This window comes from Theropithecus gelada, chromosome 15, assembly GCF_003255815.1.
Source record: "Theropithecus gelada isolate Dixy chromosome 15, Tgel_1.0, whole genome shotgun sequence".
NCBI lineage: Eukaryota > Metazoa > Chordata > Mammalia > Primates > Cercopithecidae > Theropithecus > Theropithecus gelada.
Window position 1 is genome coordinate 108,070,520 of NC_037683.1, and position 27,064 is coordinate 108,097,583.

Here is a 27,064-nt window from a genome sequence, read left to right on the forward strand (position 1 = left end):
AATCCATCTTGTCAAGCGGTTAAAGAAAAATAATCATATCAATGAATGCAGAAAATGCATTTGACAAAATCCACTCCCCATTTACGATAAAAACTCTCAGCAAACAAGGAATGGAGGGATGCTCCTCAACTTGATAAAGAACATTTACAGAAAACCCATAGCTGACATCATAGTTAAATGCTCAGAAAGAAAATGCCCCTAAGATAGTAATCAAGGGAAGGATTTCCTCTCTCACCACACCTATTCAACGTCATACTGAAAGTCCTAGCTAATGGAACAAAACACGAAAATGAAGGAAAAAGCCTACAAATAGGGAAGGAAGAAATAAAACTATCTTTGTTTGCAGATGATATGATCGTCCCTGTAGGAAACCCCAGAGCTGACAGAAAAACATCTGGAACTAAGTGATTATTAGCAAGATTGCAGCATACAAGCTTATTATACAAAAATCAATTACATTCCTATAAGCCAACAATGAAAATTGGAATTTGAAATTTAAAACACACAATTTATATTATCATTAAGACAATGAAATACTTAGGTATAAATCTAACAATATACATGCAAGATCTATATGAGGAAAAGTACAAAACTCAGATGAAAGAAATAAATAACTAAATAAATGGAGAGATATTCCATGTTAATGGATAGGAAAATTCAATATTGTTAAGATGTTAGTTCCTACCAACTTGATCAATAGATTCAATGCAATCTCAATCAAGTTATTTTGTTGACATCAACAAACTGATTCTAAAGTTTATACAGAAATGCAAAAGACCCAGATAGTCAACTCAATATTGAAGAAAAGCAAAGTCAGAAGACTAATGCCTCCTGGCTTCAAAAATCAGTATAAAGCTACAGTGATCAAGGCAGTGTCATATTGGTGAAATAACTGACAAGTATTAATAGATCAATGGAACAAAATAGAGAACCCAGAAAAAGACCCACACAAGTATCAGCAACTGATTTTTGACAAAAGAACAAAGGCAAGACGGTGGAGAAAAGATAGCCTTTTCTACAAATGTTGCTGGCACAATGCGAAATAAAAAAAGCTATGCTCCAAAGTTGCTTCCACATTTTCAGATATTTTCATAGTAGTACCCCACTCCTGGTTCCAATTTTCTGTATTAGTCTATTCTCACACTGCTATAAAGAGCTACCTGAGATAGGGTTATTTATGACGGAAAGAGGTTTAATTGTCTCACAGTTCTGCAGGCTTACCAGGAAGCATGACTGGGAGGCCTCGGGAAACTTACAATCATGCCAGAAAGTGAAGGGGAAGCAATCACAGCTTTACCATGGCAGAGCAAGAGAGCGAAGGGAGAAGTGCCATACACTTCTAAACCATCAGATCTTGTGAGAACCCACTGTCACGAGAACAGCAAGGGGGAAATCTGCTCCATGATCCAATCACCTCCCATCAGGCCCCTCCTTTAATTTGACATGAGATTTGGGCGGGGACACAAATCCAAACCATATCAGGCAGTGAAACTACTTTTTATGATACCGTGATGGTGGATATTACATCATTGCATTGGTGGAAATCCCACTAAAAGACATTATGCATTTGGCAAAACTCAGAACTCAGAACTGTGGAGAAAAAAAAAACAGACAAAAACAGACTCTCAGAATAGTAGAAAATAGTAAAATGAGCAGCATATGCACGTATGATACAGATTTAACAATTCTTCACTTATTTCTATATCTGCTTTCTCTCATTGTTTTGAGAAATTATTTTTAAAGTATTTCAATTAAACTACAAGCATACAATTGTAAATGTTTCCGTCCATATCTTTTAAAGATAAGAACAATGTCCTACGTTGTCTAGCCATTATTCTCAAAGTAATGGTAATTTTCTTTAATATTTCTAATGTCATGTCGATAGTCATGTTTCCCCGGTTGTTAATGTCTGTTTCAGGTGCTTTTTCTCCAACCAGGATCGTACCAAGAACCACGCTTCGCAGTTTGTGGTCATGCTGACAACCTCCGGGAATTTGGGAAAACTCTGGGCTCCGAAGATCCCTCCCAGCCGGTCAAAGAGGCAGAAAAAATTATAGTACTTCCTTCGAACGCAGGGGCTTACGGGAAGTGTAGTTTTCAACGTTACGCGCCTGCCGCGTAGCCCTTCGGGAATGGGGCTTCGGCGCTCGCTCTGCGCATGTGTAAACCCAGCCCCACCTCCCGCCGTCCGACCTCCGGGGCCTGAAAGGTACAAGGTGTCCGAGTCTGTAGGTCTGCGTGGGAGCCGAGGCTGCGCACCTGGGGTGAGAGCGTCGGTGACAGGGCTCCGCGCGGCCCAGGAGCCTGGGGACGGGCGGGCTTGTGTGCGGGGGGCTGCAGCAGGGAGTCTCAGGAGTCCCCAGGATGGCCCTCTCCTCTCCTCCACGGCCCCGTGCACGGGCCCGGGCTGAGTCCTGTCCGCAGGTGTAGGGCTGTCGGGTCCCGCGGGGTTGCGGGCGCGGGAAGGGCAATGTGCGTGGATAAGGTTGACGGCGAACAGGAGGAGGTTACTAGTAACTCGTGTTCCTATTCTGAGAATTAAGTAAGTTGTCACCTGTAAAGCATTTTGTCAAGTGTCCGTAATAGTCACTGTGTGAAATGTAAGCTGCTCTCACAATTATGAGACACTTACTCTCATCGTTTGGTATTTCACCTAACTCTCCCAGCGACCCTCCTTGGTATAAACGTGCCATTTTTAAAAAATGGACGAAAGTTCATGGGGATGGGTACCCCAGAGCACACGCTAGTAGGTGAGAGAGGTGAGATGCAAATGCCGAGAGATGTGACTCCCTAGCCTGCTCTTTCTAATATGCTGTCTGCCTGAAACCCAGACCTTCCAGTATCTGCCTAAAGCCTTCAGAGCGCTTATGCAGAGCGGCCTGTCACCAGATCTGTGTAGATGATTGTGAAGTGAATGTGGACAGAATCTCACCAAGTGGTAAATACATCCTGCGATTTGTCTGGTCTCTACAGAACCTCTGATACAGGCTGAGGCTCCTGAATCCTCTTGTACTGTTCCTGCTGTCTCCTCAAAGGCACAGATTGATACTCTAGTGCTGTACTGTCCAGTAGAAAGATAAGGCAAACCACAAATACAATTCATAATTTTTGAGTAGGCGCAGTGGCTCATGCCTGTAATCCCAGCACTTTGGGAGGCCTAGGCCGGTGGATCAGTTGACGCCAGGAGTTCGAGACCAGCCTGGCCATCATGGCAAAAACCCATCTCTACAAAAAGACAAAAATTCGCTGGACGTGATGGTGCACTCCTGTAATCCCAGCTACTCGGGAGGCTGAGGCACGAGAACCGCTTGAACCCGAGGCAGAGGCTGCAGTGAGCCGAGATTGAGCCACTGCACTCCAGCCTGGGTGACAGAGCGAGACTGTCTCAAAAGAGGGGAAAAAAAAAAGCTTAGAATTTTTCAGTAGCTACAGTGAAGAGAAGAGGCAGGCAAAGTCAGTTTTATGGCTTTATTTTACTTAACTCATTGCATCCTAAATATTCGACTTGTGGCACTGGCCAAACTTCAGGTGTTCAGTGGTTCTGTGTGGCTGATGGCTGCAGTGCTGGATAGCACATTTCGAGTAAATCTCAAGAGTCAGGTCTAAGTAGGTGAAGGTTTCAATTGAGTTTGTTTCTCAGGCCCAAGTCCCAGCTCCTCTGGAGCAAAGCAGCTCGTGTGAGGCAGTAAAGAGGGAGTCCTAGGGACTGCTGCCATAGAAGAACAGCCTACATGACAGAGACCTCTTTTAGAACGTCAAAGAAGAGGCAGAAGATTCTAGAAAGGAGCAAGTCCTGATTGCTTCCCCAGAGGCAGTTCTTGATTCCCTATATAATGTATGCATCAGATTTAGTGATGTTGCCACATCCAGAAGCCATCACAGACCGTGTGACTTTGCTGTGGATTAACTTGCAGAAGGCAATTCCCTGGGGTTGAGAGGGATGAGTGACTGTCAAGCTGAGTGGAAAAAGACACTTTACTGGAGGGCTGATTAGGTCATGCTATCCAGGGAAGACGTAATCAGCTGTCCAGATGCCAAACAGCAGCCTATTTTCCTTTCTGCCTTCACTTCTTCCACATTCTGAGTCCCTCTCACACTGTGTTCATCATCACCTGTGGCATTTAGAGTAATACTGATGTTCCCTCTTTCCTGGTAGTAGAGGAAGAATTTCCTATATTGGAAACCCAAAAATATTGGGCCTGAAATTCCTTGCGTAAAACAGCCCGTCTTAATTTTTTCCGTGGAAGCGCTAATTCTGGGTATAAAGACAGTAAGAACTTGATTAATAAGTCAGTCTGAGTAGTTCTTTTTTTAAAAAATTATTTTTAAATTTATTTATTTTTTATTTTTTTCTATTTTTAGTAGAGACAGGATTTCGCCACGTTGACCAGGCTGGTCTGGAACTCTTGGCCTCCAGCAGTTCACCTCCCAAATTGCTGGGATTACCATGCCCAGCTGAGTAGTTCTTTGACATTAGCTTTAATGAAGGTAAACAGCTTCATCTCTGTATACCTGAACTTGCTTCATCCTTTGTTTTATTTTTACTTTTTTCTTAGTCAAAAGAGAACATAATTGTTAATAAATCAACATAATTATTAGTAAATCAACAAAAAACAGTATTACTTTACTCAGTGAAAATGCAAGTTTAAGCGCACGTAATCCTATCAGAGATGCACGTATTCAGGTGTGGCTGTCTTTGAGTGGTCCCTCCTGTCCCTTTTCAAGAGTGGAAGGGACATTCTGCATTGGGAATCCTTTTTTCCAGCTGAGTGCGATGATATTTTTTTTAGGCACATGAATAGGACTACGTGCTCCTTGATTACAGTGGGATTATGTCACAGGAAAACCATTATCAAGTCGAACCATCTCATGTCAGGGACCATCTCTGTAGGAACTGTGAGGCAGACCAGGTCTTTCATGACCCCATTGCTCTTTCCTCCTTCCCAGCTGAACCTCCACAGTTCTCTCCACTCTTCCAGGAGCAGCAGAAAATGAACATCTCTCAGGTGAGTTCGGTTTTTAAAAACCATTTATTTTACAATAGGTTTTGTAAGGGTTTATGTGTCTTTACATTAACATGGAAAAGTAGAAACAGAAATGGATCAGACACATTCCTAGAAGATGTAGAAATGCAGATTAATAGCTGCGCAAAGTGGCATGTGGATAGATGCAGATCCTTCGATATTACAAATTTACCAAATTAAGCTTCAGATTTATTTCTGAGGTTATTGACAGCCATGGTGGAGTGTCAGACAGACAATACTTAAAGGTTTACGTTGATGAGAAAGATAAAGCAAACCGATTTATCATGGAATATAAACATAAAGATAACGAAATGTATTTATTGTTCTTCAAGTAGGTGACTTAGTTAATAAATTGCCAAATGACAGAATATTACTTCTTCAATAGAACTAGAAACTATAATGCTAAATTTGAACACGTTCAGTACTGTTTTTCAAAAACTCCAATGAAAGGGTTGAATTTAACATTTTTCTGATGAATCAACTGAATGTCTTTAAAATCACTCTCCATACATATTTTGAATACCCATGATAGGTTGCTCAGCAGATGGTCCGAAATTCTGTTCTCTTTCAGGTATTTCCCCACTTAGCATTTAACGTCAACTCTCCATGGGATGCCTTGGTTTTTCTTGCCACTTGCCTGGGCTTTCCAGTGTCCCTACCCAGAGTATAATCAAATCCAGTGGTGTGGTCTTTTCCTTTCCTTGCTTGGCTTTTCTGCAGCACTTGCCTCAATGTCTCCCTCTGTCCTGGAATGTTTCTGTTAGTGATACTTGCCCCTCGCCGGTCCTTCCCCGGCTGATGTCTTCATGGAGCCACCTTCCTTGTCCTTTCACTTGGCTCAGCCTCAGTTTCTGTCCTTGGCTCTTTAGTCTTCTCTGTTGTCTCCAAATGATTTTGTCTTCCCTTGTTTTTTTCTTTTCTTAAAACTGCTTTTTTGAGACTCAATTCACATATATTACCGTGTACCCATTTAAAGTGTAGAATTCAGTGGTTTTTTTTTTTTTAGTATATTCTCAGATAATATGCTAATATCACTGCAGTCAATTTTAGAACATTTTTATTGCCTTAGAAAGAAGCTGTGGACACTGTAACTACCACTTCATTCCCTCTGAGCCCCAAACAACCACTAACCTACTCTTCTGTCTCCATAGTTTTGCTGAACCACTCCCTTTATTATTTCTTTTAGGCAGTCTTGCCTGTGATAAATTCTCTCAGGTTTTGTTTACCTGAGAAAATTACAGTTTCTCCATTTTTCCTGGATATGGAGGTTATTGGTTGACAGTCTTTGTTTCAGCACTTTGAATATGTCATCCCATTGCCCTCTGTGCTCCATAGTTTCTCATTAGAAATCAGCCTGTAATATGATGACTTGTTTCTCTGTTGTGGCTTTCCTGATTCTCTCTTTGTCTTTTTAACATTCAGATTCTCATGTCCAGGTGTGGATTTCTTTTCTTTTCTTTTTTTCTTTTTTTTTTTTTTTTTGAGACAGTCTTTTGCTCTGTCACCCAGGCTGGAGTGCAGTGGCACGATCTCAGCTCACTGTAACCTCTGGTTCAAGCGATTCTTGTGCCTCAGCCTCCCGAGTAGCTGGGATTACAGGCGTTCACCACCATGCCTGGCTAATTTTTATATTTTTTATAGAGATGGAGTTTTGCCATGTTGGCCAGGCTGGTCTCGAACTCTTGGCCTCAAGTGATCTGCCTGCCTCAGCCTCCCAAAGTGCTGGGATTATAGGCTGAGACACCACCCCCAGCCAGTGTGGATTTCTTTCTCCAAGTTTATCCTACTTAAAATTTGTGAAGCGTTTTGCGTGTGTAGATTTATCATTTTCATCAGATTTGGGGGTTTCTTGGCCATTATTACTTCCGATATTGTTTTAGACCCTTTCTGTCTCTATTCTGTTAGTCTATTTGGCATATGTTGGTGCTGTCCAACAGTTCATTTCTTGTTATTTTTCTTTCTGTTTCTCACTGCATAATCTCAGTGGGCATGTTGTCCAGTTGGTTGATTCTTCTACCTGTTCAGACCTGCTGTTGAACAGGTTTTTTTTGGTAAAATGTTTGTTTTAGTTTTGTACTTTTCAACTTTAAAGTTTCTATTTGGTCCCTTTTTATAGTTTCTGTCTATTTATATCCTTTATCTGGTGAGATGTTATTCTAAAACTTTCCTTTGGTCCTTACATATCATTTCCTCTAAGTCTTTGACCATTGTCAAATAGTTGATTTAAAGTTGTCATCTATTTAAGTCCAGTGCCTGCTTCCTCATGAGCAGTTTCTGTTGATTATACTTTTTTCCTGCATGCGGGTCTTACTTGGTTGTTTCTTTTCTTGTTTTGCATTTTTTTTTGTTGAAAACTATACATTTTAAATAAAATAAGGTGGCAACTCTAGAAAACATTCTAAATTTGCAGGGGTTGTTGTTGAAATTTGTCTAGTGACTTTTTACTTGATTCAGTCGAGCCTGTGTTTATTGTCATGTGTGGCCGCAGAAGTCTGCAGAAATTTTCTTAAATGCCTGAAACGTTAAGTAAGGCTCTCAGTCTTTGCCAAAGAGCCTCATGAGTGCTGGGGCATTCCTTCAACAGTCATCCAGGCAATTTATAACTCCATGTTAACCTTCACTTCCTGTTCACCCCAAACCTCAGGGTCACCCAGGGTGACAGTTTAGGGCCTTCTCACATCTTTCCAGAGCATAATCACGCCCTGGGCATATGCTCAGCTCTATGCCTGTAGGTGACCTAGAGTCTCTAGAATCTGTAGGAGCTTTTCAAAAGCTTTATGAACATCCCATTCCCCAGTTTTTCCTTTCTAAAAAACTTTTCAATTAGGCTGTTATTTATGTCAGGTGTTATCCACTGCCTCAGGTAGCTGCTAAGTTAAACAATTGCCTTTGAATGTTTTTGGCAAATGCCTTCAAGGATAAGGCTTTTCACGCTGGGGAACTCTGACTTAATTCAGACAATCAGCCTTGCAAGTCAGTTCTTCCCAAGAACCATAGATTAGGTCAGGTAATGAGGGTTTTCTGGGAATGAGACTTTGGCCAACCTGTGACCCAGTCGGCCTCATCCAGTGGATACCAGGCCGCTGGATTCTCCTGTTGTTTCAGTCGTTTCTCAAAGCTAGTGCTAAGTTGGAGTGAGAGGGATGGAAATAGGGCGGGTTGAAATGACACAAGATCATTGTTCTTACTGTGATGCAGCTGTTTTTCTCATACCAATGGTCTGCAGATTGCTGTAAGCCTTTGGTAGCTTCTAGAGTTCTGAAAAAGTTGATTCTGCAGTTTTTGCCAGTTTCTCATTGCTTTTATGGAAGAAGGAATTTTCTTGGATCTTCAGTATCTTCACTGTCATCACTTGCTAATTTGAATTTGAAGTCTTTTTGTTGTGGAAACTTTCTCTTTTCTCAGTTTCTAAGACTGCCCCCTCCTGATTCTATTATTATTTTTCAGAAAACATCTCTGGCTTTGTGGCCTATACTTTTTCTACTTTGTGGTTCCTCAGATGTTGTTTTTGTTCTTTTCTTTCTTCAATCCCTGTGTGTTCAAGGAGCTGTCTGTCTGTCTCTGCCAGCCTCACTCACCACCTAAATTGCTAGTGACTCCTAAATGCTTGTCTTCATCCCCATTTTACCTTCTGTGCTCTAAAATCATGTGTGTCCTGGTTGAAGGAACAGTTCTAGCTACGTATCACCATGAACAGAACTCTCACTGAACCTTCTAACACATTTTTCTTCTTTCCCAAATACCAGTTTTGGCACCACCAAGCAGCTGCTCATTTTGAAATATACATTACATTATTATTTTCCATAAGAGGAACAACTATTCCTCTTATGTAACTGAAACTCTGTACCCTTTGACCAATGCCTCCTCATTCCTCACCCCTCACACCCAGCCTCTGGTAACCACCATTCTACTGTCTACGTCTATGAGTTTGAACTTTTTAGATTCCACATGTAAGTGAGATATAATTTGAAATATTTGTCTTTCTGTCAATTAAAAACAAAATTTTTTAAAAAGGAACTGCTCATACGGCTAGATTGAATAGCTGTACAAGAAAGTAGTTATTAAATGGGTGTTGCTTCTCTTCTGTGGTTACATCCCTATTCTTAAATCCATTGCTGTGTCCTCAGTGTAGGAAGTGTTCTCTTATGCTGGTCTCTTTGGTTACAACTATTGTAGCTGTTCTCTGCTCTTCACGTGCTCTAGCCTTGTATATTTGTGTACATTTATTTGTACGTAAGTTTGGTCAGGGTATCTCCAGACTTCACATGTATCTGTTCCTTAGCCCCCAGAATGGACAGTGATGATGGCCAGGGAGGGTGTGAATGTCCTAAAGACTACCCCAGATAATCTGCAGAGATGTGGAAGAAGGAAGGAGGTGGTTGGAAGGAAGTTGTTTTACGCTGAATTTTTTTGTCTTAAAAATATCTAGAATTCATAAATATATATAGATAAATTATGGCAAGTTAAAAAATGTTTTAATTGAGTAACATATGTTAAGACAATATTGGGTCTAAAATAAGCCTTTATAACCATTCATTTTAGAGCCTCAAAGTAGTAGCTGTCAAAGATATTTTCTATGTCACCTAATTCTGAACCCTTGAACAAACCGTTGTTACATTTGTTGTGATAAATGTTGTTACAGGCATCAGTGTCATTCCAGGACGTGACTGTGGAATTCACCCAGGAGGAGTGGCAGCACCTGGGCCCTGTTGAGAGGACCCTGTACAGAGACGTGATGCTGGAGAACTACAGCCACCTCATCTCAGTGGGTGAGCACAGCTTACCATGGGGCTGTCTTGAGAATACATGTTCCCTTTTTAAAAAGTATCAAAACACATGGACCCTTTATAGAGATTAAAGGGCTTTGGATTAAAAGGTCTGAAGTAGTTGAAACCTTTACAGAAACAAAAGCAACATGTCATTCCTTTCCCATTAAAAACTTCAAATGAACACCCTGTTAATGCTTTGCTGCCATATCTTTTTTCCCCTTCTGGTAACCCAAAAGCCCGTGAATCTGGTCCATGTATACCCTCAATTATTTTGTTTATAGGATATTGCATTACGAAGCCCAAGGTGATCTCCAGGTTGGAGCAAGGAGAAGAGCCATGGTCCTTAGAAGATGAAGTCCTGAACCAGAAGCACCAAGGTGAGTGGGCCTTAGCAGAAGGAGCCCCCTGGGGGTAGTTAGACGTTAGAGGGAGAGCACCTTTGAAAGTTCTTTTTTAACAGCTTTATTGAGATATAATTCACATTCCTGCAATTCACTCCTTTAAAGTGTACGGGTCAGTGACTTCAAGCAACCACAGATCAAAACTATCCAGGGAAGAAATATTGCGCTTCCATTTAACATATATAGACATTTTTTCCCTGTCAGGGTTCCCTGAACAATACAGTATAACAACTATTTACATTATATTAGGTAGCATAATTAATATAGTGATGATTTAAAGTATACAAGAGGATGTGCATAGGTTATATGCAAATGCGATGCTATTTTGTATCAAGGACTTGGGCATTTATGGATTTTGGTATTCAAGAGAATCCTGGAACCAACTCCCCAGGGGATGACTGTATATGTAAACATCACCACAGTTAATTTTCATCACCTCAAAGAAACCTGTACCCTTTAGTTACCACTCTCCTGTCCCCCTGCCCTCTGCAGCCCTAGGTAACCACCAGTCTACTTCTGTCTCTATAGATCTGCCTATTTTGGACATTTTATATAAATGGAATCATATATAATATGTGGTCGTTTGCGATTGGTGTATTTTGCCTAGCATAATGTTTACGAGTGCTGTTATAGAATGCATGTTTCATTCTTTTTATGGCCAAATAATGTTCCATTGTATGGAGATACCACCTGTCTGTCCATTCATCAGTCAGTAGGTATTTGGGATTCCACCTACAAATAATGCTAATATAAACATTTATTTACAAGTTTCTGCATGGACAATTGTTTCTATTTCTCTCGTGTGTATTCCTAGGAGTGAAACTGCTGGGTCATTTGGTATCCGTGTCTTTATCTGTTTGAGGAACCACCAGACTGTTTTTCTAAATGCACCTTTTTCCGTCCCTAACAACAGCATGTGGGGGTTCTGATTTCTCCACATCCTCACCAATACTTATTATTTGACTTTTTGATTTGAGCCACCCCAGTGGATGCGAAGTGATATCTCACTGTGGTTTTGATGTACATTTCTGTATTAGTCAGCTAGGGCTATCATAATAAAATACCATAGGCTGGGTAACTTAAACAACAGAAATTCTCGTGATTCTGGGGCTGGAAGTCCAAGATGAAAGTGCTAATAAGTTGGTTTCTGGTGACGCGTCTCTTCCTGGCTTGAAGACAGCCACTTTCTTGCTGTATTTTCATGTGGCCTTTCCTCTGTGCACATGCAGTGGGAGAGAGAGAATACTCTGGTGTTTCTTCGTCTTATAAAGATATCAGTACTACTGGATTAGGGTCCTTCCTTATGACCTCATTTTTACCCTTTCTGCCTCCTTGAAGGCCTTGTCTGCAAATACAGTTACACTGGGGGTTAGGGCTTCAAGATAAGAATTTGGGAAGGGCACAAATAAGTCTATAACAATTTCCCTGGTCACTAATGATATCAGGCATCTTTTTATATGCCTGTTAGCTTTTGTACTAATAAATGATTCCAGGAATCTTAAAAAACTATAGTTTTCAATGTCATTTTTAGAACAGAAAAATAAAATCATCTTAATTACTAGAAGTGAAGCACAATTAAGGTTTCTGTTTGAAGTCATACCAACAAATAGCATCACATAAAGATGGACATCATTTAGATCAAGCATGTTGCCAAGTCACTAAATGTAAATTATTGGATCACATTGATTGTCTAAAAAGGATATCCCTAAATAAGTAACATAGAAAGATCATTATAAAACATTGGTAAAGTTGTTGAGTCAATAAAGATAAAATGATGTAGGTTTCATGTTCTGTATCACTCAGATTTGAATTCAGGCAATAAATTCATTAAAGTAGGAAGAGCTTTTGTTCAACAGCACAGGGAAATGAAAACCTTTAAGGATTTGAATGACTGCATCAAATAATATATCAATGTTTCCAAAACATAAAATAATGGAGTTCTAAGAACTTAAAACTCATTAGAATTAGGACATCATAATATGTCTTATCTGATTAAACAGTAGGTACAATGGACAACAAGTAACTATGCCTAGAGAAGGTATAAATTACATTTGTATTAAAGTGAACCATACATTTGCGTATATGTATGCTAATGCAAAAAACAAAACTTTAATGTTTTAATGGAATAATGATAAAATAGAGTATACTATTAGTCTAAAGAGAAAACCTCAATAAATCCAACAAATTAGAATAAACACAAACAGCATTCTCTGAACCCAGTTTGCTACATCTAGAAATTAATAATAAAATGAAAAAAATCCACTTGAAAAAAATTTAAAGTATCTCTTTTAAACAATATGCAAAAAAGTGTAATGCAATTTTGGATTTGATTTCTGTAATGAAATAATTGTAGCTGCAAGTTAGAAACCATTAGATATAGCTAAAGTAGTGGACAGAAGGAAGGTCATAGTCTCATTAATAAATTAAGCAAGAACAGCATCAAAAATACAGTAATGAAAGCAGAATTTAAAAGTAAAATTAGAAATTAATTGTCTAACACGATGAAACCCCATCTCTACTAAAAATACAAAAAATTAGCCGGGCGTGGTGGCGGGCGCTTGCAGTCCCAGCTACCCGGGAGGTTGAGGCAGGAGAATGGCGTGAACCCGGGAGGGAGAGCGTGCAGTGAGCCAAGATCACGCCACTGCACTCCAACCTGGGTGACAGAGCGAGGCTCCGACTCAAAAAAGAAAAAAAGAAATTAGAAATAAATGGAAAACAGAAATGGAATATTTCTTACAATAAAAATAAAATGAATTAAACTTTAGCTAACCCTATCAAAGATAAAACAGAGGAAACACCTATATAATAAATTCAAGGGGGGATACATTTGTAAAGATATAATGCTATACCAAACACAATCCCATTCATAAAGACAGTGATACAGGAGGATTTGCCGCTCTACCAGATATTGAGGCTTTATGTAAAACTCTGTGTAGCTAAGTAGCATGGAGTTGGGGGGTGGGATGGTTTAGTAAATTAGTGAAATTAGTAGAAAGTTCAAGAAAAAACATGCGCTTGATAGACAGTGGTCTTAGATGACACTGGAGAACAATGGGGAAAGGATCTTGAGGTATCCATATAGATCAAAACAAAAAAATCAAATTCAGTTGGCTTAAGACCTAATTATCAAAGCAAAAGTAGAAATATTCTAGAAGATCATAGAGAATAGGTTAATGACTCTTCTTAGGGAAGGATTTAATAAAACACAGACTGCATTGCCAGGGGAAGGATGGAGTAAATGTATTTCTTTCTACCCACTAAGTGCAGCTGAATAGATGTATGTATGATATAGGCATGCCTCAGAGATCCTGCAGTTTCCATTCCAGACCACCACAATGAAGCAGATTTCACAATAAAGCAAGTTACAATTTTTGTTTTCCTAGGGCTTATGAAAGTTACGTTTACACTATACTTTAGTCTTGTAGATGTGCAATAACATGTCTAAAAAACAGTATGCATGCCTTATTTAAAATATTTGATTGCTAAAAACTGCTGAGTCAGACATGAAGTGAGCACTGGCTGTTGGAAAAATGGTGCCAACAGACTTGCCCAACTCAGGGTTGCCACAAACCTTCAGTTTGTAAAAAATGCAATATCTAGCCAGGCACAGTGGCTCACACTTGTAATCTCAGAACTTTGGGAGGCAAAGGCAGGCAGATCACTTGAGGCCAGGAGTTTGAGACCAGCCTAGCCAACATGGCAAAACCCTGTCTCTACCAAAAATACAAAAAATTAGCCACTCACGGTGGCTTGCGCCTGTAATCCCAGCTATTTGGGAGGCTGAGGCATGAAAATTGCTCGTACCTGGGAGGTGGAGATGATGGTGAGCCGAGATCTGACTACTGAAGGGTGGAAAGAAGAATGCAGATGCACTAGGGGTCTTGGCACCTGACAAAATACAAGGTGGTTATAGTGTCATCAGAGTCTTCGGGGGGCCCTTGATCTTTCACCCATGCCCAGGGTTAATGTAGAAGCCTCGGCCGGGTGTGGTGACTCACGCCTGTAATCCCAGCACTTTGGGAGGCCGAGGCAGGCGGATCATCTAAGGTCAGGAGTTCGAGACCAGCCTGACCAACATTGCGAAACCCCGTCTCTACTAAAAGTACAGAAATTAACCAGGCATGGTGGCGGGCACCTGTAATCCCAACTACTCAGGAGGCTGAGGCAGGAGAATTGCTTGAACCTGGGAGGCAGAAGTTGCAGTGAGCCGAGATTGTGCCATTGCACTCCAGCCTGGGGGACAAGAGCGAGACTCTGTCTCAAAAAGAAAAAAAAAAAAGTAGAAGCCTCCTCTTCCACCCCCAGGGCATCAGATCAGTCGGGAACCGGACTTCCATCCCCACGAGGCAGGCAGTGATGCTGCATCTCACTCCCGCTACTATAACTTCAGAGGAGGCTCACTAAAACTGAATATTAATTTTGATAAAGTCCAACTTATTTTCTTTTACAGAACCTGCTTTTGTTGTTCTATCTAGAAACTTTGAAACTTAAAGTAACAGATTTAGGAATCCTATTTTCTTCTAGAAATTTTACAGCTTCAGTTTTTACACTGAGTTGATAATCCATTTTGTGTTAAATTCTATATAAAGCATGAGTTATGTGTCAAGTTTAATGTTTTTGGAACAAGGAGTCCAGTTATTCCAGCATGACTTTTTGAAAAGATTTGTTACTTCTCCACTGAACAGCATTTCCACCTTTCTTAGAAAACAGATGGCTGTGTATTTGTGGGTCTATTTTTGTCGTTTCGATTCCTTTTCATTCATCTACATGTCTTTCCTTATGCCAATACAACATTAACTTGATTACTGTAGCTTATTAAGTTTTGAGGTCAAGTACTTCTCCAGGTTTCATCTTCTGTATACATTTTTAAATGAGGTTCATGATCTTTACAAAGGAAACATGTTGGCATTTAAACTGGGGTGGCGTTGAATCTGTAGAGCAAGTTAAAGAGAATTGACAACAATGTACAGTCTTCCAGTCCATACACAAAATATCCCTACTGATTTATTTAGTATTTCTTTGATTTCTTTCATCAGTGTCTTTTAGTTTTTAGAACACAGATAACGAGGCTTTTTAAATTTTTGTTTTTAATTTTGTTTTGGTGCTGTGGTAAATATTGTTTCTCTGATTTAAAATTCCAATTCGTCATTGTGTGTTTGTAAGCATAGATTTGTATATTGGCCCTTGCTAAAAACACTTATTAGTTCAAGGAGCTTTTTAGATTTTTAATTATTTTCTGTGTAAATTTACTCTGTATCTTTGTGTTTTTATTCTTGGCTTTTTGCACTGGTCAGTCCTTCCAGTGCAATCTTGTGTAAAGGTACTGGTAGTGGGTATCCTTGTTTTTTTCCTGATCTTAGAGGGAAAACATTCAATCTGTCTTGAGTATAATGTTAGTTATAGACTTTTTATAGATTACTTTTATTAAATTAATAAATGGATTTTGAATTTTGTAGCCGGGCGCGGTGGCTCAAGCCTGTAATCCCAGCACTTTGGGAGGCCGAGACGGGCGGATCACGAGGTCAGGAGATCGAGACCATCCTGGCTAACACGGTGAAACCCCGTCTCTATTAAGAAATACAAAAAACTAGCCGGGCGAGGTGGCGGGCGCCTGTAGTCCCAGCTACTCAGGAGGCTGAGGCCGGAGAATGGCATGAACCCGGGAGGCGGAGCTTGTAGTGAGCTGAGATCCGGCCACTGCAGTCCAGCCCGGGGGAAAAAGGGGAACCCCCCCCTCAAAAAAAAAAAAAAAAAAAAAAGAATTTTGTTAAAATTTTTGGCATTGATGTATTGTGTGATTTTAGTTCTTCAGACTACTGATGGGAGATTACATTGACCTAAAATGTAGCATAAAAACTATAGTTTTTATAGTATTACAGTGTAGTAGCTATTTGGCATTTTTGAGGTAAATTTCACTGATGTATTATCTGTGTTTATATATTTCTGTATACTTTTTGGGACATTTTTGCATTTATGTTATGGGAGATGCTGGTTTGAAGGTTTCTTTTCTTGAATAGTATTTGCCTAATCTTGCTATGAGGATGAGGCAGGCCTTATAAAATGATTTGGGAAATATTCCATCTTTTATTTTCTAGAAGACATTGTGTAGGATTGGTATTATTTCTTCCTTGGATGTTTGGTAGAATTCACTAGTTAAAACCATTTGGTCCAGAAGTTATTTGGAACTGCACATACACACACGCAGACATATATACATACACACACACACACACACACACATTTAGAGGAAGATTTAATTACATTCTTAAGCCTTATTTACATATGCAAACATAGTTAAAACTTGAGTAAATTACACATTCAGTTAACATATCCTCCATTATACTGAATTAATATGTTATGTTGTCATAAATATCCTTTTCACTGACAGCTCCTTTAGAAATAAATGTCTTTTAGATGATTCTGCCATTATGTTTTAACATTTGACATAGAATATGTTCTCTGTGGTTACAGTACACATTGACGTACCCCTTCTTTCCACTTAGATTGTCCAAATAAAGGTAGTTTGCTTTTATAGTTAGAAAAAGAAAAAGAGAGAGATTAGAATGCTCTTACAAAACGATGTCAGAGCTAGCTACTTCACTTTTCACCATGTAAGGCTATAACAAGAAGTGAGTAGTCTGTAATCCAGAAGAGGTCTTCACAAGAACACAGTCATGTTGGCACCCTAATCTCGGACTTCCAGTCTCCTGAACTGAGAAAAACAAATGTTTGTTCTTTAAGCCATTTAATCTATTGTAATTTGTCGTAGTAGCCCAAACTAAGACAGAGTTATTGTTAATGTTGTTTTATGATCTCATGAATGTCTGTTAGTAGTTAGTCCTCTCTTGCATTTTTGGTATTGATAATTTGTGTCTTCTCTTTTTTTCTCTCTGATGGTTTTTATCATTAAAAAAACTTTTTAAATAATTAAGCTTTTGGTTTGACTTTTTTTCATCCTTCTACTTTCTTTCAATTTAATGTCCTCTCTTTGTCTAGTTTCTTAAAGGGAAAACAAGCATCTGACTGGAGATCTTTCTTTTCAAATATAATTTTTTTTTTTTTTTTGAGACAGAGTCTCGCTCTGTCGCCCAAGCTGGAGAGCTGTGGCGCGATCTCGGCTTACTGCAAGCTTCACCTCCTGAGTTCAAGCAATTCTCCTGCCTCAGCCTCCCAGGTAGCTGGGATTACAGTTGTGCACCACCATGCCCGGCTAATTTTTAATTAGAGACGGGGTTTCACCAGGTTGGTCAGGCTGGTCTCAAACTCCTGACCTTGTGATCCACCCGCCTTGGCCTCTCAAAGTGCTGGGATTACAGGTGTGAGCCACCACACCTGGCCAAAATAATTTAAGCCCTAAATTTATCTCTGTGTACTGCCTTAGCTGTATCCACAAATTTCTGTATTCTTGTGTTGTTTTGTTTTCATTCACTTCGAAATACCTCATTTGAGAATTCTTTCACCCATGAGTTAATTAGGAATATTTAACTTACAATCGATTTCTGGTATAATTTCTCTGTGACTCAAGATCATCCTCCGTATAATTTATTTCATATATATTTGTGAAAGTTTGTCTTACAGTCTAGAATGTAGTCTGTTTTGATGATTGTTCCATGTGCATTTGAGAAGAATGTGAATTCAGCTGTTGAATGCATTGTGTCTTCAGGTTTCAAGCCATGGTTATTGCAAGTGCTACTTTATCTTTCTCTTCTGCTTGAGTTTTGGGCCCACTGTGCATTCCTGCCTCTGCCCTTCTGTGCTGCTTTTTTTCTTCTTTCCTTCCCGTAGCTGCTATGAGTTCCTGTCAGTGCCCTAAAACAACTTATTATTTTCTTGCCCTTGCAGATCAAGACATTTGTTCCATAAATTAAATAATAAGTTGGTTCTAGACAGAATTTTGGTAGTGGCTGCTGTGACCATCTCCTGGCATATCCCAAGAATGGAACTTTCTCAGGATTCTTGATGGCTCATGGAGGGAAACATACAAGAGTATGCAGATCTTCTGTATCTATGGCAGGGGAAAATTAGCTCCCTGCCTCAGACTCCATGGAACCACAGGAGTGTATCATTTTGGTTTGGCCTGTGCATGAGAAAACATCAAAAGTGTTTCCTGTTCTGTGAGACCACCATTGTCTCAGACCTCTGACTGGAAGGAGCAGGCTTTTCTTTGTGCTCTTTTTGTCTGTGCCTGTCGGTGCAGAATTGTAGGTTTCTTCAGCACCCAGTCAAAGATACAGAATAGCCTTGGAATTCTCCACTGTGTCATTTCTGAAGTCCTGAAGTTCACTTTCTTTCCATTTTGTAGTCTTTGTTTATATTTGTTAATTTTTTGTTTTGTTTTGTTTTTTGTCTAGGGATTTTTAATTGTAAGAGGGAAGATGTGGGAGGAAAGGGGCTACTCCACCTTGACTGGCCCCGGAAATAATTCCTGTTTTATAAACAGCATGCATGAGGAGAGAATCTGTCTGTGTGCATGAATTATTTAATCTTTGGAAACATAATCTTTAATAACATACATAACAAAACACGGGCTGGGCACAGTGGCTCATGCCTGTAATCCCAGCACTTTGGGAGGTCAAGGCAGGAGGACCACTTGAGCTCAGGAGTTTAAGATCAGCCTGGGCAACATAGCAAGACCCTGTCTCTACTAAATATAAAAAAATTAACAGGGCATGGTGGCATACCCCTGTTGTCCCACCTAGTAGGGAGGCTGAAGTGGGAGGATCACTTGAGCCTAGGAGTACAAGGATGCAGTGAGCTATGATCACGCCACTGCACTCCAGCCTGTGTGACAGAGCAATACCCTATCTCAAAAACCAAAATCAAAATCAAGACATGAGTATAAGTTCTTCTCCATCACAAATGTAAGATTTATAGTATATTTTAAATTTTTCTCATTTTAGGATATTTTAAAGTTGATCACATCAAAGGGATCTGGGAAAAACAAGAAAAACCTCTGTGGCAAGAAATATTCATCAGTGATGCTGACAAAACATTAAGTAAAGAACGAGAGAAAGTTTTAGAAAAACCATCTAATCTGGAAATAGCTCCAGAGTTTTCAGAAAAACTACCCTGTAAATGTGACTCACATAGAATTAATTTGCCAATTGCTTCTGAATTAATTATAAGTGAAAGAAAATATTCAAGAAAGAAGGCTGAATACATGAATGTGTGTGAGAAATTGCAGCTTGATATTAATCATGAGAAAGCTCATCCTGGACAGAAATCTTATGAACATGGTAAAAATGCAAAAGCTTATAAGAAAGATCAGCATTGGAAATTTCAAACTTTGGAGGAATCTTTTGAATGTGATGGATCTGGACAAGGTTTACATGATAAGACAATTTGTATTACACCTGAGAGTTTTCCAACAGTAGAAAAGTCCTGTAAGGATGATGAATTTAGAAAAAACTTTGATAAAACCACTTTATTTAACGACATGAGAACTGACACAAGGGGGAAATGCTCTGATCTTAATGAATATGGGACATCCTGTGACAAAACCACCACTGTTGAATACAATAAAGTTCACATGGCTATGACACACTGTGAGTGTAATGAAAGGGGGATTAATTTCAGTAGGAAGTCACCCCTCACTCAATCTCAGAGAACTATTACAGGGCAGAGTGCTTTTGAAAGCAATAAATGTGAAGAAAATTTTAGGCAGAGCTCAGCCCATATAGTACATCAGAAAACACAAACTGGAGATAAGTTTGGTGACTATAATGAATGTACAAATGCCCTCTACCAGAAATTAGACTTTACAGCACATCAGAGAATTCACACAGAAGATAAATTCTACCTTTCTGATGAACATGGGAAATGCAGAAAATCCTTTTACCAGAAAGGACACCTCATTCAGCATCAGAGGCCCCACTCAGGAGAGAAACCTTACCAATACGAAGAATGTGCGAAATCCTTTTGTTCAAGTTCACATCCTATTCAGCATCCTGGAACTTACGTGGGATTCAAACTTTATGAATGTAATGAATGTGGGAAAGCTTTCTGTCAGAATTCAAACCTCAGTAAACATCTGAGAATTCACACAAAAGAGAAACCTTATGATAACAATGGCTGTGGGAGATCTTACAAGTTACCCCTCACAGGACACCAGAAAACAGATGCAGAGATGAAACTCTGTGATGGCAGTGAATATGGGAAGACATCACATCTCAAAGGACATCAGAGAATTCTCATGGGGGAGAAACCCTATGAATGTATTGAATGTGGGAAAACTTTCTCCAAGACATCACATCTCAGAGCACATCAGAGAATTCACACAGGTGAAAAACCCTATGAATGTGTTGAATGTGAGAAAACTTTCTCTCACAAGACACACCTGAGTGTACATCAGAGAGTTCATACAGGGGAGAAACCCTATGAATGTAATGACTGTGGGAAATCTTTTACCTATAACTCAGCCCTGAGAGCACATCAAAGAATTCACACCGGCGAGAAGCCCTACGAATGCAGTGACTGTGAGAAAACTTTTGCCCATAATTCAGCCCTCAGAGCACATCATAGAATTCACACGGGGGAGAAACCTTATGAATGTAATGAATGTGGAAGGTCTTTTGCCCATATTTCTGTTCTCAAGGCACATCAAAGAATTCACACAGGGGAGAAACCCTATGAATGTAATGAATGTGGGAGATCTTTCACCTACAATTCAGCCCTGAGAGCACATCAGAGAATTCACACAGGTAGAAAACCCTATGAATGTAGTGACTGTGAGAAAACTTTTGCCCATAATTCAGCCCTCAAAATACATCAGAGAATTCACACAGGGGAGAAACCCTATGAATGTAATGAATGTGAGAAAACGTTTGCCCATAATTCAGCCCTTAGAGCACATCAGAACATCCATACAGGGGAGAAACTCTATGAGTGTAATGAATGTGGAAAAACTTTTTTCCAGAAGACACGCCTCAGTACACATCGGAGGATTCACACAGGGGAGAAACCCTATGAATGTAGCAAGTGTGGAAAAACTTTCTCCCAGAAATCATACCTCAGTGGACATGAGAGAATTCACACAGGGGAAAAACCCTATGAATGTAACGAATGTGGGAAAACTTTTGTCTATAAGGCAGCCCTCATAGTGCATCAAAGAATTCACACAGGGGAGAAACCCTATGAATGTAACGAATGTGGGAAAACTTTCTCCCAAAGAACACACCTCTGTGCACATCAGAGAATTCATACTGGGGAAAAGCCCTATGAGTGTAATGAATGTGGGAAAACGTTTGCTGATAATTCAGCCCTCAGGGCACATCACAGAATTCACACAGGGGAGAAACCCTATGAATGTAATGAATGTGGGAAGACTTTCTCCAAGACATCACATCTCAGAGCACATCTTAGAACTCGCTCAGGGGAGAAACCCTATGAATGTAATGAATGTGGGAAAACCTTCTCTGAGAAGTCGTATGTTAGTGCCCATCAGAGAGTTCACACAGGGGAGAAACCCTATGAATGTAATGTATGTGGGAAGCCATTTGCCCATAATTCAACCCTCAGAGTACATCAAAGAATTCACACCGGGGAGAAATCCTATGAATGTAATGATTGTGGGAAAACGTTCTCTCAGAAATCACACCTTAGTGCACACCAGAGAATTCACACAGGGGAGAAACCTTATGAATGTAATGAATGCGGGAAAGCTTTTGCCCAAAATTCAACTCTGAGAGTACACCAGAGAATTCACACAGGGGAGAAACCCTATGAATGTGATGAATGTGGGAAAACTTTTGTCCGTAAGGCAGCTCTCAGAGTACATCACACCAGAATGCATACCAGAGAGAAAACCCTAGCATGTAATGGATTTGGGAAGTCCTGAAGGAATGCATCCCTTACTACACGTAGTGCAGAAACTCATGTCACATAGGCTGGAAACTTGTTTCCCTTAGCCATTTCCTTTTCCATTAGGCTCATAGCTTGTCAAAAAATGCCATTCATCCAGGTAGGACTGACCATGGAATGTGGTGCTAATGATATATATCACACTTAACCTTGGCTGTTAAAAAAAAAATACCCCACAGTCTTTCTGGTGCATAAGATGGATTGGAGGTTATTTCTGCAGCAAACACGGGTCCTGTGTGTTGAAAACCATAGAGCACAAGGTCAAGGAAGCTAGAGTCTGAAAAGCTGGAACAGAATTCACTTCCGGGTCTGCACCAGGGTTTTGTTTTTGTTGCTTTAAAGCAAGAATTAAGTTTGACTTATGAGTTAAATGCACATAGTTTAACCTAAACTTTCTGTTAGAGTGAGATGAAACCCTATGAGTATAATCAGTTTTAGAAAGACTTATCAGTTTATTGTGCATCAGAGACTTCACATGAAGAAGAAAACATCCAGGATGATCAGGAGCCTTCATTAAAAATCAGAAAATTTAAGAAAAACACAGAAGCCTTCACAAAGTGAATTGCATTAAACATCAAATAATTATAATAAAATTTCATATTTTGAATAAATGACATTTTTCCTAGGTCATTTTTTTCTGAGGAAATATGTCAGTTTTAGAATTGGAGATAAAATATTCACCTAGAACTGACATAACAAAACTTCTGTTTTGTGGTATCAAAAATTTTATAGAACATATATAAGAAAATATTTGCCTATAGACAAACTCACTGTAGAATGCGAAGTTAAACATGGAATAATTTGAATTCTGTGGAGAATATGAATAAATGTGAATAGTCTGAGCTATGTGGAACATCTCTGAGTCTGTATATAAACATTATAACTCACTGGTGAGTTCTAGTGGGCGTGAACAGCCAAACCTGCACTGGGCATGTCCACTTCCTTTTCTGAGTGACTCTGTCCTCTGTTGGCTTCCCTCAACTTGATGCTGTTAGATTTTGGCCTGCCTGCTATGTCCGGATATTAATTAGTCTTGTCCTAAAACTAGTCTTGCCTGGTTTTTCTAGGACCTTGGAGGTCCCTGAGATTTCCCCAGCCACCACGTGTGTATGTGTGTGTGTGTGGTGGGAACAGGGGGTTCAGGGTGATTCTTACATACTATTTTTTGGCCTTTATTTTATCCCACTCTACTGATTTATTTTGCACAGAGTGAATATAAAGTAAGTCGTCTCCTCCCCTCCATTGTATGCGCATAGCCTCAGCATCCTGTTCAGAATATTTTCCTCCAACATCATGATGCCTACTCACACTGTGCATTGCAAACCAGTGGCATTTCTACCAAACTAAGACAGCAGGTTTTGGAATTGGAATGAAAAGGGCTACTTTGTCCCAGAAGTACAGTCCTGGTACAAAAAAGCAGACTCACTTTTGGTAAAACAATACAGTGTGGCATAATCTTAGCCAAGAAAGATTTTATTAATGTGCCATCATTTTAGCCTACAGTTTGATGAGCACAGAAAATAAAGTAGACAAGATCATTTTTAAAACCTAGACCAGTAACAGTTTCTCCCAGCATTGAGCATCTTGCTTTCTGCAAGTTTGATCTGGTAGGTTGAGCATGAGGGCAATAAATCAGTTGACCTGAGAAAAATGTCTCTAATTCCCATCCGTTGTTATATTGTAGGCAAGGATAGTGTGAGGGAGAATGATGGCATCTTTAGAATTAGAGGACAGGTATATTTCCTTTACACTGTTGTTAACGGTTAATTGAGTAGCATCACTGCAAAGATGACGTATCAGCACCTCCAGGGCTGGCACATCAGACACAGGAGCTGCTTTGGGCAGCTCATGAGGAAAAAGGGAGGGATGATGAAGGAGTTGCTGTGGGACTGGCCCTGGCACTGCTTACCTTCCTCAGGTACTTATCGCTCCTGGCAGAAAGGTGCCATCTGAAATATGTTTCCTTCTTTTTTATTCTCCTTAGTCTCTGATACCATGATGCTACTTGAGCTTACAGCACAGTGCCCAAGGGAATTGAGGGTCAAAAAGCATGTCTTTCTACATGCTTAATTTTCAAAAAAGTATAGATGAAAAGGAGTACTCTTTTGAAAAAAAATTATTTGAGCATGTATTTACAGAAAAATTACAATGATAGTTTGTATATACTCCTCACCCAGTTTCCCCTATTAGCATATTACTGTGGTATGTTTTTATAACTAAGAAACATTAATAACATTATCAACTAGACACTTTTGTTTTTCCAGATTTCACTAGTTTTTCCCTATTTTGCGTTTCTACTTCATGATCATGTTTGGACTCAGAAAAGGACCCTAAAGTGAAGGCCTCGGAAGCTACATTTCCTCTGTCAGTTATGAACAGTTAACTCCCTAGGCAGTGAAGCAAGTGACACCTTGAGAAATGGCCACAAGGCCTAAAACTACAGAACTGCCACATTACAAAAAAAATGTGGTACTTTAACAGTGGCAATTAAACAAGAGTCAGTTGCCAAGGAAGGCTCCCAAGGCCCAAAATGACAGTGCTTAAATGACGGTGATTAAGGGAAAGGGTACAACATAGTAATACCATTAAAGTCAATATTTACATCACAGCCAAAGGCTTCCCCACAACAAGGGGTCTGGGTAAGGACCATGCACGAACTCCATTTTTCCTTGTGCAAGTGTTGTATGGACACAATTTCACTATCACATAAGGAATCAACGTGCACAAAACACAACAGAAACCCCAAAATGGATTATCTGCTGGTGTCTCTTACACCCTGCTGGACACATAGGCATATTCTTGCTAGGCAACAAGCCCCAACAGCAGAGGACTCTGAAGGTTCCAGTGAGACCAGGCATAAATCATCCGTCTCACTGTTAATGGTAAACACTGCTGACGCACTGTTAAAAGCTGCCCCAAAACATCTTGGACTCATGGATGAAAAGCAGCACTATTAATCAGTATGTTTTATTCCTTGACCAATGATCAGTGATATGCAAACACTTTAGCTCACACTAATTCCAGGTCTGCTGGGCTTACCTTTTACAGCAGTCCACTCCACCCCCATAATTTTTGGTCAGAGCCTTTTACAACAAAACAATCACTCTTAGTTCGACAGAATCATTTGGCTTTCAACAGCATATAATCAATAGGCAATCAAAATGCACATACAGATTTGAAAGAACTGTAATCACCCCTGAGGGGTTGTGAATTTAAACTATCCTGTTTACTTCCTGTTGTAATGCCAACAGGAAGTGCCACATATTTTATATATTTTTTCTCCCTGATCTTCAGCTATCTGTATCATATGATATACATCAATTGAGATTTATACTTCTATTAGTATGCATTTATACTAATTGAATTCTCTGTGAAACGAGAACCATATGAGACAGCCATATTAGTATTGTTTCACATAGTCATTCCCTGAGCTCCAATCTGTTTATTGATTAGAAGGACATAGATCAATAGTGGAAGTATATTTATTAGATTGGTCATTTTACAGCTTCTTCATTTTTCTGAAGTGGAGAAAGTTTTGGCAGTCTTTTGCCCCATGGGGCATCTGAGTCAAAGCTAAGAGAGCATATTATTTTGTAAACTTCTCTCAGGACATCAAAATTATCCTTGATTTTTCCCTTTTGTAACACACACTGGCTCTCTTCACTCAGCCTAATACACTTTTCTCTCATTTATCATTAATTTTAAAACAAACCTTTCCTCCTGAAGTCAGTAACTCATTTGGCTATAGTGACAGTAGCAAGAGGAGACATGCCAGGACTTCCTCACTGGTCCATTCGCACACATACGGGGATGGATTGGATAAGTACAGAGAAATAATGGCTATTCCACCCAACAGGCATCACAACATTTGCATAGGCAGTCCCGACCTGCTGAGATGCAGAGAGAGGATCATCCACTTCATTAATCTCTTTGGAATTCTTGTCATTAGTTAAAGTAACAGGCATACTGTCTGGTTTTGTAATATTACCAGACACTTGGACCTTAATTTTAGCCACATTATAGGGACTTCCAGATCCAGCACTGGAAACAACAAAATTGTTGTGAAGTAGAGAAGAGTTGTATATAAATTCCCTTTTATTTTCTACCTTCTCCAATGCCACCACAAAAACATACCCATTTATCCAACCAAGACCTGTCCTTAGTCCTCTCATGGTGAGTTGAAACACACCATACTGGAGATTCATAGATCAGCTCTCGGCTCTCCAATCCTTTGTCAGATCTCATATTTTTAAGCAAATATTTTAATTACTCATTTCAATCATTTATCAAACCATTACTTTGAGGTTAATATGGAATGCAATATTTCCACAGCATTGCACTGCATGGGCAGTCAAGTGGGTAACTTCATCTGAAGAAATGTAACAAACAGGATAAACTGATAGAGAATATTTTGTGCTGGTCCTTTGATAATATTAGAAGCATTCAGTCATTGGGTACTTGAAGCTAACCCCAGAAAATGTATCACGTTCTGTCAATATCCGATTAACTTCATTCAGAACAATCAATACTCATTTAACTATACCAAGAATAAGCAATACTTAACAGTTAGTTACTAGAACTTCCAATGAAAATTTAGATGTTACTCTTGCAGGAGTTGCCTTGTATGCAATAAGCCATTTTTCTCTTACTTCTTTCAAAATTTTCTCTATATAGCATTCAACATTTTCACTATGATGTGTCTTGGCGTGAAGCATTTTGTGTATGTCCTACTTGGGGTTTGTTGAATTTTGTAGATGTTTAATGCTTATTCTCAAATTTGGGAAGTTTTCAGATATTATATCTTTAAATACATTTTCCTGCTTTTTGCTTGCTCGCTCGCTCTCTTGTCCTTCTGGTAGTTTTTTTATGCATATATAGGTGCGTTTAATGGTGTCCCACCTTCTTCTGAGGTCCTCTTCATTTCTGTTTGTTGGACTGCATACTTTCTATCCACTTATCTTTTTTTTTTTTTTTTTTTTTTTTTTTTTTTTTTTTTTTTTGTAAGGTC

At 39.5% G+C, this 27,064-nt stretch overlaps 1 protein-coding gene across 5 annotated transcripts; it reads left to right on the plus strand.

The window, feature by feature from the left end:
* The first annotated feature begins 2,152 nt into the window (after positions 1-2,152).
* ZNF658 (zinc finger protein 658) lies at positions 2,153-22,412 on the plus strand. 5 transcript variants are annotated; one of them, XM_025359582.1, is made up of 6 exons: positions 2,165-2,264; positions 4,363-4,488; positions 4,948-5,006; positions 9,667-9,793; positions 10,075-10,170; positions 19,098-22,412. In XM_025359582.1, exons 3-6 carry the CDS (start codon positions 4,992-4,994, stop codon positions 22,031-22,033), a joined length of 3,174 nt encoding a protein of 1,057 aa, XP_025215367.1. In that variant the 5' UTR covers positions 2,165-2,264; positions 4,363-4,488; positions 4,948-4,991; the 3' UTR covers positions 22,034-22,412. The 5 variants fall into 5 exon arrangements, with proteins under 5 accessions (XP_025215364.1, XP_025215363.1, XP_025215367.1 ...); XM_025359580.1 differs by having other exon boundaries at positions 2,241-2,506; XM_025359579.1 differs by lacking the exon at positions 4,363-4,488 and having other exon boundaries at positions 2,153-2,264.
* Positions 22,413-27,064: the final 4,652 nt, after the last annotated feature.